This window comes from Nymphalis io, chromosome 11 (genome assembly GCF_905147045.1).
Source record: "Nymphalis io chromosome 11, ilAglIoxx1.1, whole genome shotgun sequence".
In the NCBI taxonomy this organism is placed as follows: Eukaryota; Metazoa; Arthropoda; class Insecta; order Lepidoptera; family Nymphalidae; genus Nymphalis; species Nymphalis io.
The window spans coordinates 11,709,270-11,722,530 of record NC_065898.1 but is presented as its reverse complement, the minus strand read 5'-3'; the positions used below and the strand labels follow the sequence as shown (position 1 = coordinate 11,722,530).

The 13,261-nt window shown below is 34.3% G+C and overlaps 1 protein-coding gene and 1 non-coding gene across 4 annotated transcripts in view; both read left to right on the top strand.

The window, feature by feature from the left end:
• LOC126771728 (uncharacterized) overlaps positions 1-9,118 on the top strand; it is a 159,172-nt gene extending 150,054 nt beyond the window's left edge. For all 3 annotated transcript variants that reach the window (XM_050491779.1, XM_050491780.1, XM_050491781.1), the window contains exons 6-10: positions 3,282-3,454; positions 3,858-4,077; positions 4,677-5,016; positions 5,133-6,240; positions 6,981-9,118. In XM_050491779.1, coding sequence (XP_050347736.1) covers positions 3,282-3,454; positions 3,858-4,077; positions 4,677-5,016; positions 5,133-6,240; positions 6,981-7,201 — 2,062 coding nt within the window. In that variant the 3' untranslated portion in view covers positions 7,202-9,118. The remainder of the gene's footprint in view (positions 1-3,281; positions 3,455-3,857; positions 4,078-4,676; positions 5,017-5,132; positions 6,241-6,980) is intronic.
• Positions 9,119-9,926: 808 nt separating this feature from the next.
• Trnad-guc (transfer RNA aspartic acid (anticodon GUC)) lies at positions 9,927-9,998 on the top strand. The gene has a single exon. It is a non-coding gene; the product is annotated as a tRNA-Asp (tRNA).
• Positions 9,999-13,261: the final 3,263 nt, after the last annotated feature.

Here is a 13,261-nt window from a genome sequence, read left to right as displayed (position 1 = left end):
TGAAAAAATATTATAAAGTTGTTATAAATGAGTTTTATATAATACTAGTTGCGCACGCGGCTTTGCCCGCAAATGAGGGGTAGGGGTAGGTTTGAGGTAAATGTCCTTCTCTGTATCCCTGAAAACGTGCATTCAAAATTAAATGATGATCGGTTGAGTAGTTAAGACATGACGAACAGACAGACAGACATATTTACTTTAACATTTATAATATTTGTACATATATATTATTCACTGTAACCTGTGGCGATGTCGTAATACGGAAACGCTTCAGTTTGGGAGATTTCCCGTAATGCGTTCGTATGTTTTACGAGCGGAACTATTCAACAGTTTTAGATTATATCGGAACTATAAAAAGACATTCAAGCTTTGTAACATTAGCCAGCAATAAAACGGCTTTGACGACTTCAGAATACAAGATTTCTTTTTTTTAGCGCGCTGCAATATAAACAATGAAATGCTATGAAAATAGTAAGAGGTTTCTTTTGAAATTATTAAGTACCCTAAGCTAACTACTTTGTATTATTTAAAAAACAATAACAAAATAAAATAAAATATTAATAAAGGAAGATAACTGACATAAACAAGAAGACAAAACAAAAAAAAATACATTTATTTTCATAATAACAAAATATTAATAATATAAATAATATAAATATTAAAAGGCGGATTTACTTAAATACAAGTCGACATTAGAAAGTGCAGAAACGATTGTACGTGTGCAAAAAAAAAGGTTTTATATAAATAAGAAATACGTTTTATTTTAAAACGTTATCACAACCGAATAACAACACAAGACTTCACCTCACACTGATATTTCGATATATTCAACAAACGTTTTAAACTTGTAGAAAGAAATTTATATTTGCGAAACAAGACAGGGGTCAAAGACCGTCTGATTCAGGATCAAAATATGGAATATAGTCAGCGAATCCCGGTTCTACATACGATAATGTTACACTGGATATAATAATAATAATAATCATCTCCTGTCTTCTTCTAAATCGAATAGTTTTATCTCTTTTTCCTATTTTATATACAAATTCAAGATATATTTTTATCAGTCCATTTACATTTGCTTATAGTATATATGCGCCATTTTGTTCTGATATCATCTGTACCATTTAGGTAGAGACATAATGCCATTGCTATAATTTTTGCAAATTCTGATCAAAAATCTGCGACAAATAGTTTTTACAATCCTGTCTTGATGTTAGCCTAACAATATCTAAAGAATTCTAAAGTGACCGAAGGAGGTGAAAATCTGAGGGTGCAAGGTCAGGGATATATGGTGGATTCATTAAAACTTCCCAACCGAGCCGTTTTATTATGCCATTAAAAAAATAGTTGATAGTAGCTACGAAATATTTTATGCTAGGAAAACAATTATGGTTAAAAAAATATGTATTATTATTACTTTTAAATAAAATGACCATGGTTATATATATATATATATATATATATATAACCATGGTTATTTTTAATGTAGGTATATAGTATTTAATTAGTGAAAAAAGTCAATATTTCTTATATTTTTATTATCAATGTAAAAATTATCAAACATAATTAGAAACAATACAAACCAAAACTATAATTACTCGAAAAACAAAACTCCGAATTTAGAAATTCTTTTTCACTACATTTGAACACATTTACAAATAACTTCTAGCGTCTCTATGTTATCGAGGCGCTCCCAGGGTATATCAGGCATCCTGGAATTTCCCGCCCAGTGATATCGTAGGAAATGAAATTCCATCGCGGTCAAACAATTTACGTTATCTCCGAGTTTACGTGGAAGAAATTAAATTTATCTTTCGCGACAAAAAGCTTTTTGAAACTGTTTCATTTTGATACATATCCCAAAATCGTTATATTTATACATTTTATTATATTTTTATCAATATGATGAAATGTGTTTTGATGATATAAGTTATACATACAATGAAATGTATGTTTCTTGTCTTAGTTATGTATTCAATTAGTTTTATTTAATTTACTATGTCAACTCACACATACTTTTAACTATGTCGCTGTATAAATTAAGTTATAAAAGATATTATTTTATAATAAAAAACACCTTATTTTCGACCAATTATGGAGAAAAATATTTATATATATATTTTTCGTTTTTGTTTCTTATACTTCTTTAATTAGCACTCATATTTTAAAAATAATTTTTACTCTAAATAGCCCGTATAAACATTCATGGAGAAAGGTCATAGGCCATATAACATCTAACTGTCCTAGTGCGCGATGCGGTTAGCACAATTGCTATATATAAGAAATATGAAATGTGTGAAATAGACTTTTATAATCCAAATATAACGCGGTTGAAACCGCAGGACTCAGCTAGTTGAATCTATTTATATATTACTCGTGTTCGGGTAGTAACAAGCCAGTCTGCTTCTGAACACGGCATGTAACTGTTCCGAAACATTATATATATATTCGCGGTTAAATCAATATTGGTATGTATATAATTTTTGTTTTAAAAAAAAATAGTGCGGAAGAGCTACTTATAACAATACTGGTGTACAAAAATGTTAAACTCATAAATAAAAAAATAAAAAATCGTCCTAAAAATATAAATTTATTCATAAACATACTAGTAATAGTAATCGTATTACAAATTTCAAGATATTTTAATTACAACGTTATTCAATTTTTTTCAACACACAAACTACTTTAGCTTAAAAGAAACGATAACAACAATAAACCTTATCTCTAATCAAACACCGTCAATCATAGTGAACCATTAAATTAACAATTAATTAAGACAACTACTGTTTCTAAATTAATTGCCGGCATACGGGTGGGCTACCCCGCCTCTGTCAACGGAGCAATTCAGAAAATAAAGTTTAATTCATCTAATGGATTTAATCTGAGTACTATGTGTTGTTGTTACGTCAATAGTTACGATAACAACGAATGCCTGTTGTATTTGTCTTCTATTCATTATTTGACATTTGAATTGAGATTTTATTAAAAGTTAAGTTAAATATCATGATACATTATTTATCTATGGCACACTTTATCTTTTGGCTGTTAACTCCATATCTATAAATACGTCAGTTTGTGGTTTAATTGATTAATTTATTATATCGAAGTTATTGTACTTCGTTGTTAATCGTACCGAACATTATTTAGTGTGTAAGGTATTGATAACAAATTAAATGACAAATTGTTCAGTATTTTCTCATCAGTCTTCTTAATAAGAAAATAATATTGGTTCAGAATTGAGAACTTAGCAAGCTATTAATATCTTATTATTTCTTACATAGGAGATTTGGTATGGTGGACAAGAGGTTCTGCGTGGAGGGAGGTTCGAGGTGCGGGAAGGGTGAAGGGCTGTTCGTATTCGCAGCGGAGGGCGGCAGGGAACTGTCAGAACTCCTCAACATATATAGCCACGAGGCCCATTCCCGCTTGAGTGTGGCGTCTAGGAGTGGATCCAGTGAGTGTACAATCCTAAAACTCCTTGAAAGTAATTCGATAACTATATTTGATCGCTTACAAGACACCATACAGTCAATAAAATATCAAATATATACTTTAAGAAAGCATTATGTATAGCAGAAATATATATTTTAAATATTCCTTTATCTTATCTTACATAATTTAAATGTGAAAGTAATAAATACACTGTGCCTTATTCCGCTTCGCTGCTCCACTGCGAGTCGGTGTTTTCACCGACAACATGCGACAAAATTGTCTTTACTGAGCAATTAGATCGAGAACGTGAAAACTTAGCAGTGATCGTCCGGATTAGGACAAGCGATTTTAAGTAAAGATACGAATCCACTAGGTCATCGTGATAGTTAAAATGTGACAAGATTATAACGATATAATTTTTATAGTTTTAGAAAAGCGTTTCTCCGATACGAGTTCCTGTATGGACGACTGCTTCAACCAGTCCATGCGGTCTGTCTCTCCATCGTGGGCGGCGCCGGGCAGTCAGACCATGCACTGCCTGTCTGACCTCGACACCAGCCTAGATAGCAACGAGGACAAGTTTAGACGTCCCACCTCCCTGCCCAGGTGCTCTAGCTGCATTGGAAAGATCAGCCATTTGACAAGGTTAGTTTATTTGAAATTTATGCTTACTCGTCGTACTCATAAATAAATGCATTTCGTGATACATCGACGATTATTATCCTCGATTTTTTTATATGAAATAGGAAGGCGGACGAGCAGAAAGGGCAACTTAGTGGTCACCATCGCCCATAGACATTGGCGGTGTAATAAATATTAACCAATCCTTACATAGTCATTCACTTTGAGCACTAAGATATTATGTCGCAGTGTGTCACACTGGCTCTCACCCTTCAAATGAACACAACAATCCTAAGTATAGCTGTTTAGCTGTAGAGTATGTGATGAGTTGGTCTTACCCACCCAGACGGGTTTGCACCAAGAAAATTAAGAAAATGATCTTGATAATGGATTTATCTAGAGATATAGATATTAATGGACTTCTGTTAGGGTTGCGATTATTCGGAGATTAATAAGAGTGAAGCTTTGTTCTACTGCTAGTTAACAAGATTTAGTCTTAGATTTAATTCACATATTACGTTCACTCATTTTCTTGTATCGTCGATTATGATATAAACTGCAAACACAATTTGAAGAATATATTTCTTAGAGGATACTAACTTTAGAAAAACAAATATTTCCAGATCTTCCACAATGAACACTCCCGGATCAATCATGTCTCCAGTGTGGACGATGGATAACATAATGGAGAAGCGTTCTGACTCCGACCGAGCCTCCATCTACTCGAGGTCCAGCGGTAGCGCCTCTGAGTACTCAGTGCCTCGCGGCGCGTGCCTTCTCGATAAGAGTTTTGAATCAAAACGAGCCAGTCCGGTTGGTTGCTGCACGCCAATCGTGCCAGTAAAGACTGGCAACACTTGCCAATGCTGGCAACAACCGAAACCTTGCTGTTGCAAGAAGAAGGCGTTCAATGGTCCTTACGAAAACTATGACGTGCCAAAGACGCCAATGCCTTTAATACAGGTACTAATTCCTACATACTTTATTGTTACTCGTAACCTATCTAGTTTTATGTATTTAAGTAAGCTCTTTTTAAAATTACGATTATTAATAAGTTATGTTTTTAATTACGTTCTTAGGAGCATCCAGTAGACGTAACCTCTGATGCGGCAAGCTTGTACGATACACCAAAGAAACTGAAATGTCTGATCGGGCAGTCATGCGGCTGCGCCCTCAACGAAACCAAAAACGACGAGAACCAAACACACGACAACAACAATACATGTGATACTAGCGTTAACAACAATATTGAATCGCACTCCAACTACGTCAACGTTACCCCGACATCCATCAAACCGATAGATTTAAGCAACTACGCAAACATAAATAGAACAACATTAGATGATTTCGAAAATTCCCTACACATACTCCGAAACGCTGGTTTCAGTCAAGAGGACTTAGACGCTTTAGAAGATATACCGGAACACGAAGATGATATATCCACAGCCACAACGAACACAGTCCATCCTTTGACCGACTGTTGTAACGATCATACAAACTACATGCACATGGAACCATTAGAAATCAGCAGCTCTAGTAACAGTAAGAACTTCTCCGACAACATCAGCAGAATCAGTCACTTATCAGACCCGACCCAACATTCAGACACTGATAACACAATCAGCACGAGGCGATCGAGTTCCGCGGACTTCACCAAGAGGCATGACGATGACTTCAGTATAAACGCTCGCGTATGTTTCACGCCGACCGTTATAAGGCGAACGTGCAAAACCGATTGCATAAACGAAGGCGTCCCAGTACTTAACACGGATACATATAACCAAAAGGAAAAAGTATTTAAATCACCAGAACCAAAGACAGAAAACATTTTAGTCGCGAGATTCAGGGATGCCGTCAAAATTCGTAGATCGTCAAGCGTTCCGAGTAAATCGGATAAGAACAGAGATTCTTCGAGCTCGAACGACTCAGGCGTCTCGACTGGATCCTTGAAGCATCACAAGGGCGATTTCAACGAATTCGAATTGCCAATCACAAATTCCAAATCATATAAGAAACATAAGAACAAATCGTTTAGGAACACCCTAACGCCGGTCCACGCGACGTTTTTGAAGTCCAATTCGTCGGATCCTCTTAAAAACTTGACATTCCAGTTCGAAGAAGTCGCCACTATGACCAAATCCAATTCGTGTGAAGTAGACACTTTGACCAGAAGGAAGAAAAGAATCGGTAAGTTAGTTTTTATATTCAATATTTGTCGTAGGAAATTGAAAACATTGATTTTTATAAAATCAAGGACGTATAAAATTTGCTATCACGCAGTGATATTTTTTTATAGGATTACTGAAGTGCCTATCAAGTTTATCTGAGTTGCAGATATCTTACTTGTATGCAGTATCTGTTGATAACATTGATATTAATCAATATTTCGCTGTATATTTTTATGAGATTTTAAAAATATATTCCGTTGTAAACACCCGTATAATTAAACATCGAAAATACATCGATCTAGATAATATATTGTAACCACCAAAGCTGATGAAGAATAATATTGAAACAGTAATCGTTACGTAACACACGACCTTATACCTCGGATATGTCGATACGGTCGTTAGTTTTAAATTAGTTTATCTATTTGACTTAAGCTTTGCTTAAAACCATTTCATAACGCAGTATATTTAAAGTTTTAACGTGTCAGTTACCTGCTCTTTAACTCTTTATCGTAATGATGTTAATAATCAACTTTGCGATATGACTTAAAACTCTGACACTCGTTGAACGAAGATAATGTTATTTGTCAAGAACGAGTCGATACCAAATTCAGCGGTATAATATGTTGTGATCTTGGTTTTACAGATTGCTATATTATGACTTTTTTTTAACATTGTTTTCAAACTTGTTGAGCGTCTTCACGTCTGATATTTAATTTACTCGCTAACTAAATGAGAATGTTTTATCGAATATTGCAGGCGACGCGGAGTCGACGGCGCGGCACAGCCACGTGACCACGAAGAGCTCGTCGTCGGGCGCGTCCGACACGTCGGACTACATGGAGTCGCTGTCCGTGTCGTCGTTCAGCTCGTGCGACGCGTCGGCCGCCGAGCGCCACGCGGCGCGCCCGCGCTCCGGCAAGGAGTACGCCAGCCTCGACCGCAGCGCGCTCGGCGCCGACGTGGGGCACGCCGCCTAGCTCATTGTACTGCAGACTGCTTCCACATGACCATAAATCATCTGTCAAAACATTCACAATCAGCTGTCAAATTGTAAAAATTATATGTCATGTGTCAAAATAATTTGTCATAAGTGTCAAAACCGTCTTTCAAAAGCTAAAAAGTCGTTTTTTTTTTGTTTTTCGTCAAAAATTAAGTTAGAATGACTTCGTAATGAATTTTCGTAAGCCTTAGTTTCAAACTCTTGCGCATCACTACAGTCTGTGAATTCCTTTTAGATAATTTTTTTATAATTTAAGATCGTTACATTATGTATTTAAGTATATTGCTATTCATCAATATAATAAAATATAAATAGTATTATTGGCGTATTATTTTGTGAAAGGGATATTTTTTCTAAACGTGCGTGTTCATATATGTCAATGACCTATTGACAAATGAAATGTACATATCTCTAGTACATACACAGACAATCCTTAGAGTACAGTTGTTCCTATGTACATAATTAATTGTAGCAAAGAGTTTAATATGAATGAGTTAGTATAATCCAGACGAATTTAGATATTTTGTAGGGTGCCAAAAATTGTAGCGTGCTTTTAAGAGGATGTTGTATTATAAAATGAGACGCAAGTCTTATAACGAATAGAATCATTCATATGTCTATATAATATGTAAACAATTTTAAATTGTTTATTATGTATTACCGCGTATCATGTGAAAAATAAATGATCAATTACTTAATTTAAATGTAACTTACATATATTTTAATATACGAATAACAAGTTACATATGTCTTATAGATTAGTTATAAATGTAAGTTTTTAAATAAACTTAGGTACTTAAATTATTTGTGCCTTTATGTACAATGTGTTATGTATTTCGTTTCATGTTACCTTTACCGTTTATTCTTTACATTGAATATATTACAATGATTTGTACAAAATCTAAATAAAACAAATACGAAACCACCAAGGTTTTGTTAAAGATTATAATTACGCACAGATTATAATATCGGCCAAAGACCTAATGGTATACAGCCAAAAATAGTTGCGTCACTTATTTAGATTTTGTGCAAATAAACTATAAAATAACGCATTTTTCAATACAAATATATACTTGTAACATATATATTTATATGTAAAATAGGTATGGCTAGCAAATTCTTTCATATCTAACATAAGATAGTCATAAAATAAATGCCTCCGAAGAAATCTTAAGCAATAGTAATCCATTAGAGTATTCTTGTAAATTGAAATTAAGAAGAATATAAATTATAACTGTACTTGGCCATTTTTATACAGAAAATACTATAGCTTGAATACCTGCCGGGCTTTGATGTATATAAATAAATACATTTTTATATGACTTAAAAATTATTATATACGACTTAAAAAATTATTTTGATAGATTCCTGCAGATTTTAGAGGCGAACTATACTTTAAAATTCAATTTTACTTTTACAATAACAAATGTTTAATAATAACACAATATGTTAATTATCGTTTAATTACTTTGAACGATTATTATTAAACAATTTTGCCTCTAAATTCTTATCTTGGTGGATTTTTCGTCTAGTCAAAGGTGGAATGGCAGCCATATTTCATTTATGACGTAATAACACAAATGATTGCTTATGAATAAAAAAAGAAATATTTAAGTGTTTTGTATTTGTTTTCATAGTCGCATTCTAATTAAAAACATTGCACGTTATGTCATTGTTATTAAAAATATAACATGAATATATTTTTAAATTTCCCATACAATATGGCTGCCATACACACGGTTTCGGTTTCCGCACGTGGATTGGTTTTATGCGAAGATGGTGTATTTTCTTATACTATATATAACTTTACGTTACTGTATATTTCAACTTTGTAGTTTATTGCAACTGAGAGAAAATATAGCGCATTACAAAGAACTAATTGTTTCATTTATTTCTTGACATACACTTCATTCGCGACTAACGTATGCATACTTTTAGCGCAATACTTCATTAAAAACTACGCACCTATAACATTAATTCTCAAAAAACCAACGACAATCTTTTAGTTATCTACTCAGTATATACTTTAGTGTGTAAATTACTAAAATATAACATAATATACGATATTATATCACTAAAAGTGTAGGCCGTAATCCTAGATCAACCGATTGGCTTGCAAAATTTGTCCAACTCATACAAACAGGTGAAATGAAATAAGATATCGTAAAGAGAATACAATCGCTGCATAAATATTATAAAAGACATTAAGAAAAAAAAATGTATGGGTCTAGACTATTACTACTTTTAGTAATTAGATATACTAAAACAACATTATTATATACATTATAATAATTAAATATAATAGAACCCGGTATATATAAATTTTTATATACCGGGTTCCTTCAAACGAGGCGTGAAGAGGCATCTTGCGGGCCGGCAAGGCGGGGACGGCTAGTACAGAACATTCTTCCCGACTGTACTGGCCGTCGTCGCGTTTGGACTCTACTACCACTTACCATCAGGTGGAGTAGTCATTTGCCATCCCGGGGCATATAAAAAAAAATCCTAACAGTGAATAAGAATTAATTTAAAATATTTACTAGTATCTGACTGAACGACAAATATTTGGTAGCTCCAAAGAGTAAGAAGTGTTAAAACTCTTTCCACTGCTATTACGACTTAAGTCAATAAATATATTCTTGATTCATCGTTTATATCGTTATTGTAAATTGTATATGATTATTTCACTTTGTACAATACAATCCTCGGTAGTATAGTGGTAAGTATCCCCGCCTGTCACGCGGGAGACCGGGGTTCGATTCCCCGCCGTGGAGTTACCTTTTTACTTTTTTTTTGCTAATATTTTTTTAATATAAATTTTAAAAACCCTATTTCATTAGAAAAAGTAAATTAATTTGATTTGCCCTGTCTTTACAATGTAAGCATAATTAAAGTGCCCTTGCTATGAAACTTTAATTCTATTAAATTATTTTAATCCTATATTAGTGTTACTAGTAATACCTAATACCTGACAGGTAGTTAAGTAACTTTATTATTTTAAAGGTCAGGATCAAAGGGTGATTTGGCTTGTTTCGAGGGATAATTGATTGATTAATACATTGTAAGGATAATGTTATCCCTTGACGTTGAGTCGGGTCGATTGTTGTATGTGCCTGAGCAATTATTCGAGCATTACATTCATACATATATGTTTGCTATAATATTTTTTTTGCTATATTATCTTTGAACATAATTACATTATCATTACAATAATCATTCAATTTTAACACAGATTTGTTTTTCTAGTGAGATAAATCTAATCTTGGTTGGTAAGATTTTTACCTGTGACCTTCAGTTTAAATTTTTAATCTACTTTATACATTGAGCCACGTGGCTTGCACGTTCTTAATTGCGCATCTAATGTAATGTCACTCTACTTATGTGGTACTTTCAGACAATACCGTTATGGAGGTATCTCTCACAATAATTGTTGTTAGGAATAATTTTTCATGCGTACTTTTTAGGTCGCGACCTCTTTGAGGAATAAACCAAGATAAAATTAATTTCTTAAACAAAATGTGGCCAACAAGCAACAAGGAAGTGACGATTATTGAACTTTATATTATAAAGAAACCCTTTCGTACATCATATACTGCTCCCTTCGAATTAATTATATTAATTGTATTTACATACAAGTTGTGACCGGTGGCTTCGCCCGTGTGTTAGGCCTCTGCCTCGAATTTTGCGGGCAGCGGGGCGGCGGCGGCGGCGGCGCGGCAGCGGGGCGGGCAACGCATACCTGTTCTCCAAACTAGCGGGCAGATCGCGCGGCACTATAGCGGTGTAGTGTTGTGTTCGTGGTTGTGTTGTCGAGATATTTGTTTTTATTCGCGAACGAAATGTCTGAAAAACAGCGACATCTTTTTGATTCAAATTTATTCCTAACGCTCGATTTATTGTGGGCAAAAGAAGAAGTGGATCCCTACTATAGGGCAAGGAAAATAAATGGCGAGTTTTATCGAAATTATGAAGAACAGAGACAAAATCCCGACAAATTCTACGACTAATAATTGGTTAATTATTCTTCTATTTTTATGGTTCACATCTTTGCTGTTCCATATGGGTGTCCTCTCAAAGATTGCCGAAATAATTAGCTCTTGCACGTCCGAAGACATTTTGATACGTCACAAAAAAAATGTACAACACTATACCTACAATGCAGACGCGCAACGCGGGCGGTCACCGCTTGACTGGAGTGCACCGCTCGTTGCCCGCCCCCGCGCCGCTCCTGCACCGCTGTATTCGAGGGCCGGTCCATTTGATTATACGCGTAAGATCCTGCCGCTCCCGCGCCGCCGCCGCCGCCGCCCCGCTGCCCGCGAGATTCGAGGCAGAGGCCTTAGGGGGCAGAATTGGGTGTTAGGTAAAAAAGTGGTCTATGTCTTTTCTTGGAGTTTAAGTTGTCTTTATACCGAATTACAATAAAATCGGTTCAATCGGTCCGTGAAAGGTACTTGAGACATTCGTTCCATAAGTCTGAAAAGTTTTAAAAATCAAAATTACAATTGTAATCTTAAAGTTTGATTATCTGATACATTTTTTAAATCGAAGATGGGTGAAATAGATATTACTGTCCGTTAGCACTTACAGAATGAATAGGGTTCGAGGTACAAACCTCAGAATAACAATTTAGAAATGACATGAAAATAAATACCAATTCATTATTTTTTATAAGTTAGCTACAAAATTGTCAGCCAATGGAAACACGTGATGGACTGGTGTAAGACAAAACTCACCGTGGAAAAATGCATCCTATTTTTCTATTGGAATTTTGTTTTATTAGATGCCAAATTATTTTAAAAAAGGAATGATATTTGTGTTATGTCTAAATATGTATAAGCACAATACTTTGCCACAAAAAAAAACAATTAATCATTTTATATTTTATTAATAATTGATTAGATAATTTATAAAATAATACAATATTAAAATAATATACACATTAATTAAGTTAAAAATTAAAAATTGCAATTAAACTCACACTCGTTTCTCTATAATAAACGTATTCTATACTAAATCTAAATTTGTAATAATGTTCTTTCATTACTGCTATATTCAAATATATATATAATTCTGATACATCTTCTAAGCAAACTGAGCCTCTGAAGTAAAGGAGAAGATGGTGCGTCGCATTAAGAAAATTGTTGATCCGCGCCGTCGATATTCAATGTTATCAAGTCGTAACCACAGAAAACGCCCTAAGTATACGTCCTTAGAAACTCCCTCACACAAATAACAACAAAGGGTATGTCGTGTATGTACGATTAATTTGGTTAACAATTTACAAGTGTCCTACAAATATCTTAGTTACTAAGTAGTACCTAATAGTAAGATATTTATGTTATGATTATAGATTTATTATTATTATTTCCCTAACATAATAATGTAAAGGAAAATATATACTCTCATTATTTTGTAATCAAAATACACATGAAACATTATTAATAGTCTGTAGAAGCAAGTATTACTCGTAATTTATTTTCTTTACAAGGGTCCTCTACTAACAAATTGTAACTTTATCGCAATCGAATCGAATCGTTGGCGTATAACCGTTTACCTATTCTACTAACACAATGATCCAAGTGACGGTTCGGTCAAAGGTAGATTTTTTTTTTATAGAATAGGAAGGCGGAGGAGCATATGGGCCACCTGATGGTAAGTGGTCACCAAACGCCCAAACATTGGCATTGTATGAAATGTCAACCATCGCTTACATAGCCAATCCGCCACCAACCTTGGGAACTAAGATTTTATGTCCCTTGTTCCTGTAATTACACTGGCTCGCTCACTCTTCAAACCGGAACACAAATAATATCAAGTATTGCTGTTTTGCGGTAGAATATCTGATGAATGGGTGGTACCTACCCAGACGAGCTTGCACAAAGCCCTACCACCAGTTACGGTAGGATGAAGAATCTGATGAGTGATGAAGAAGTAGATCGGAATAGAATCGGGAACATATCGTAACCGTAACAAATTAGTGGAACTGTCCTCCTGTCTGTTATTTGGCGCTTATGGCCTTTTAACTCAATGGCGT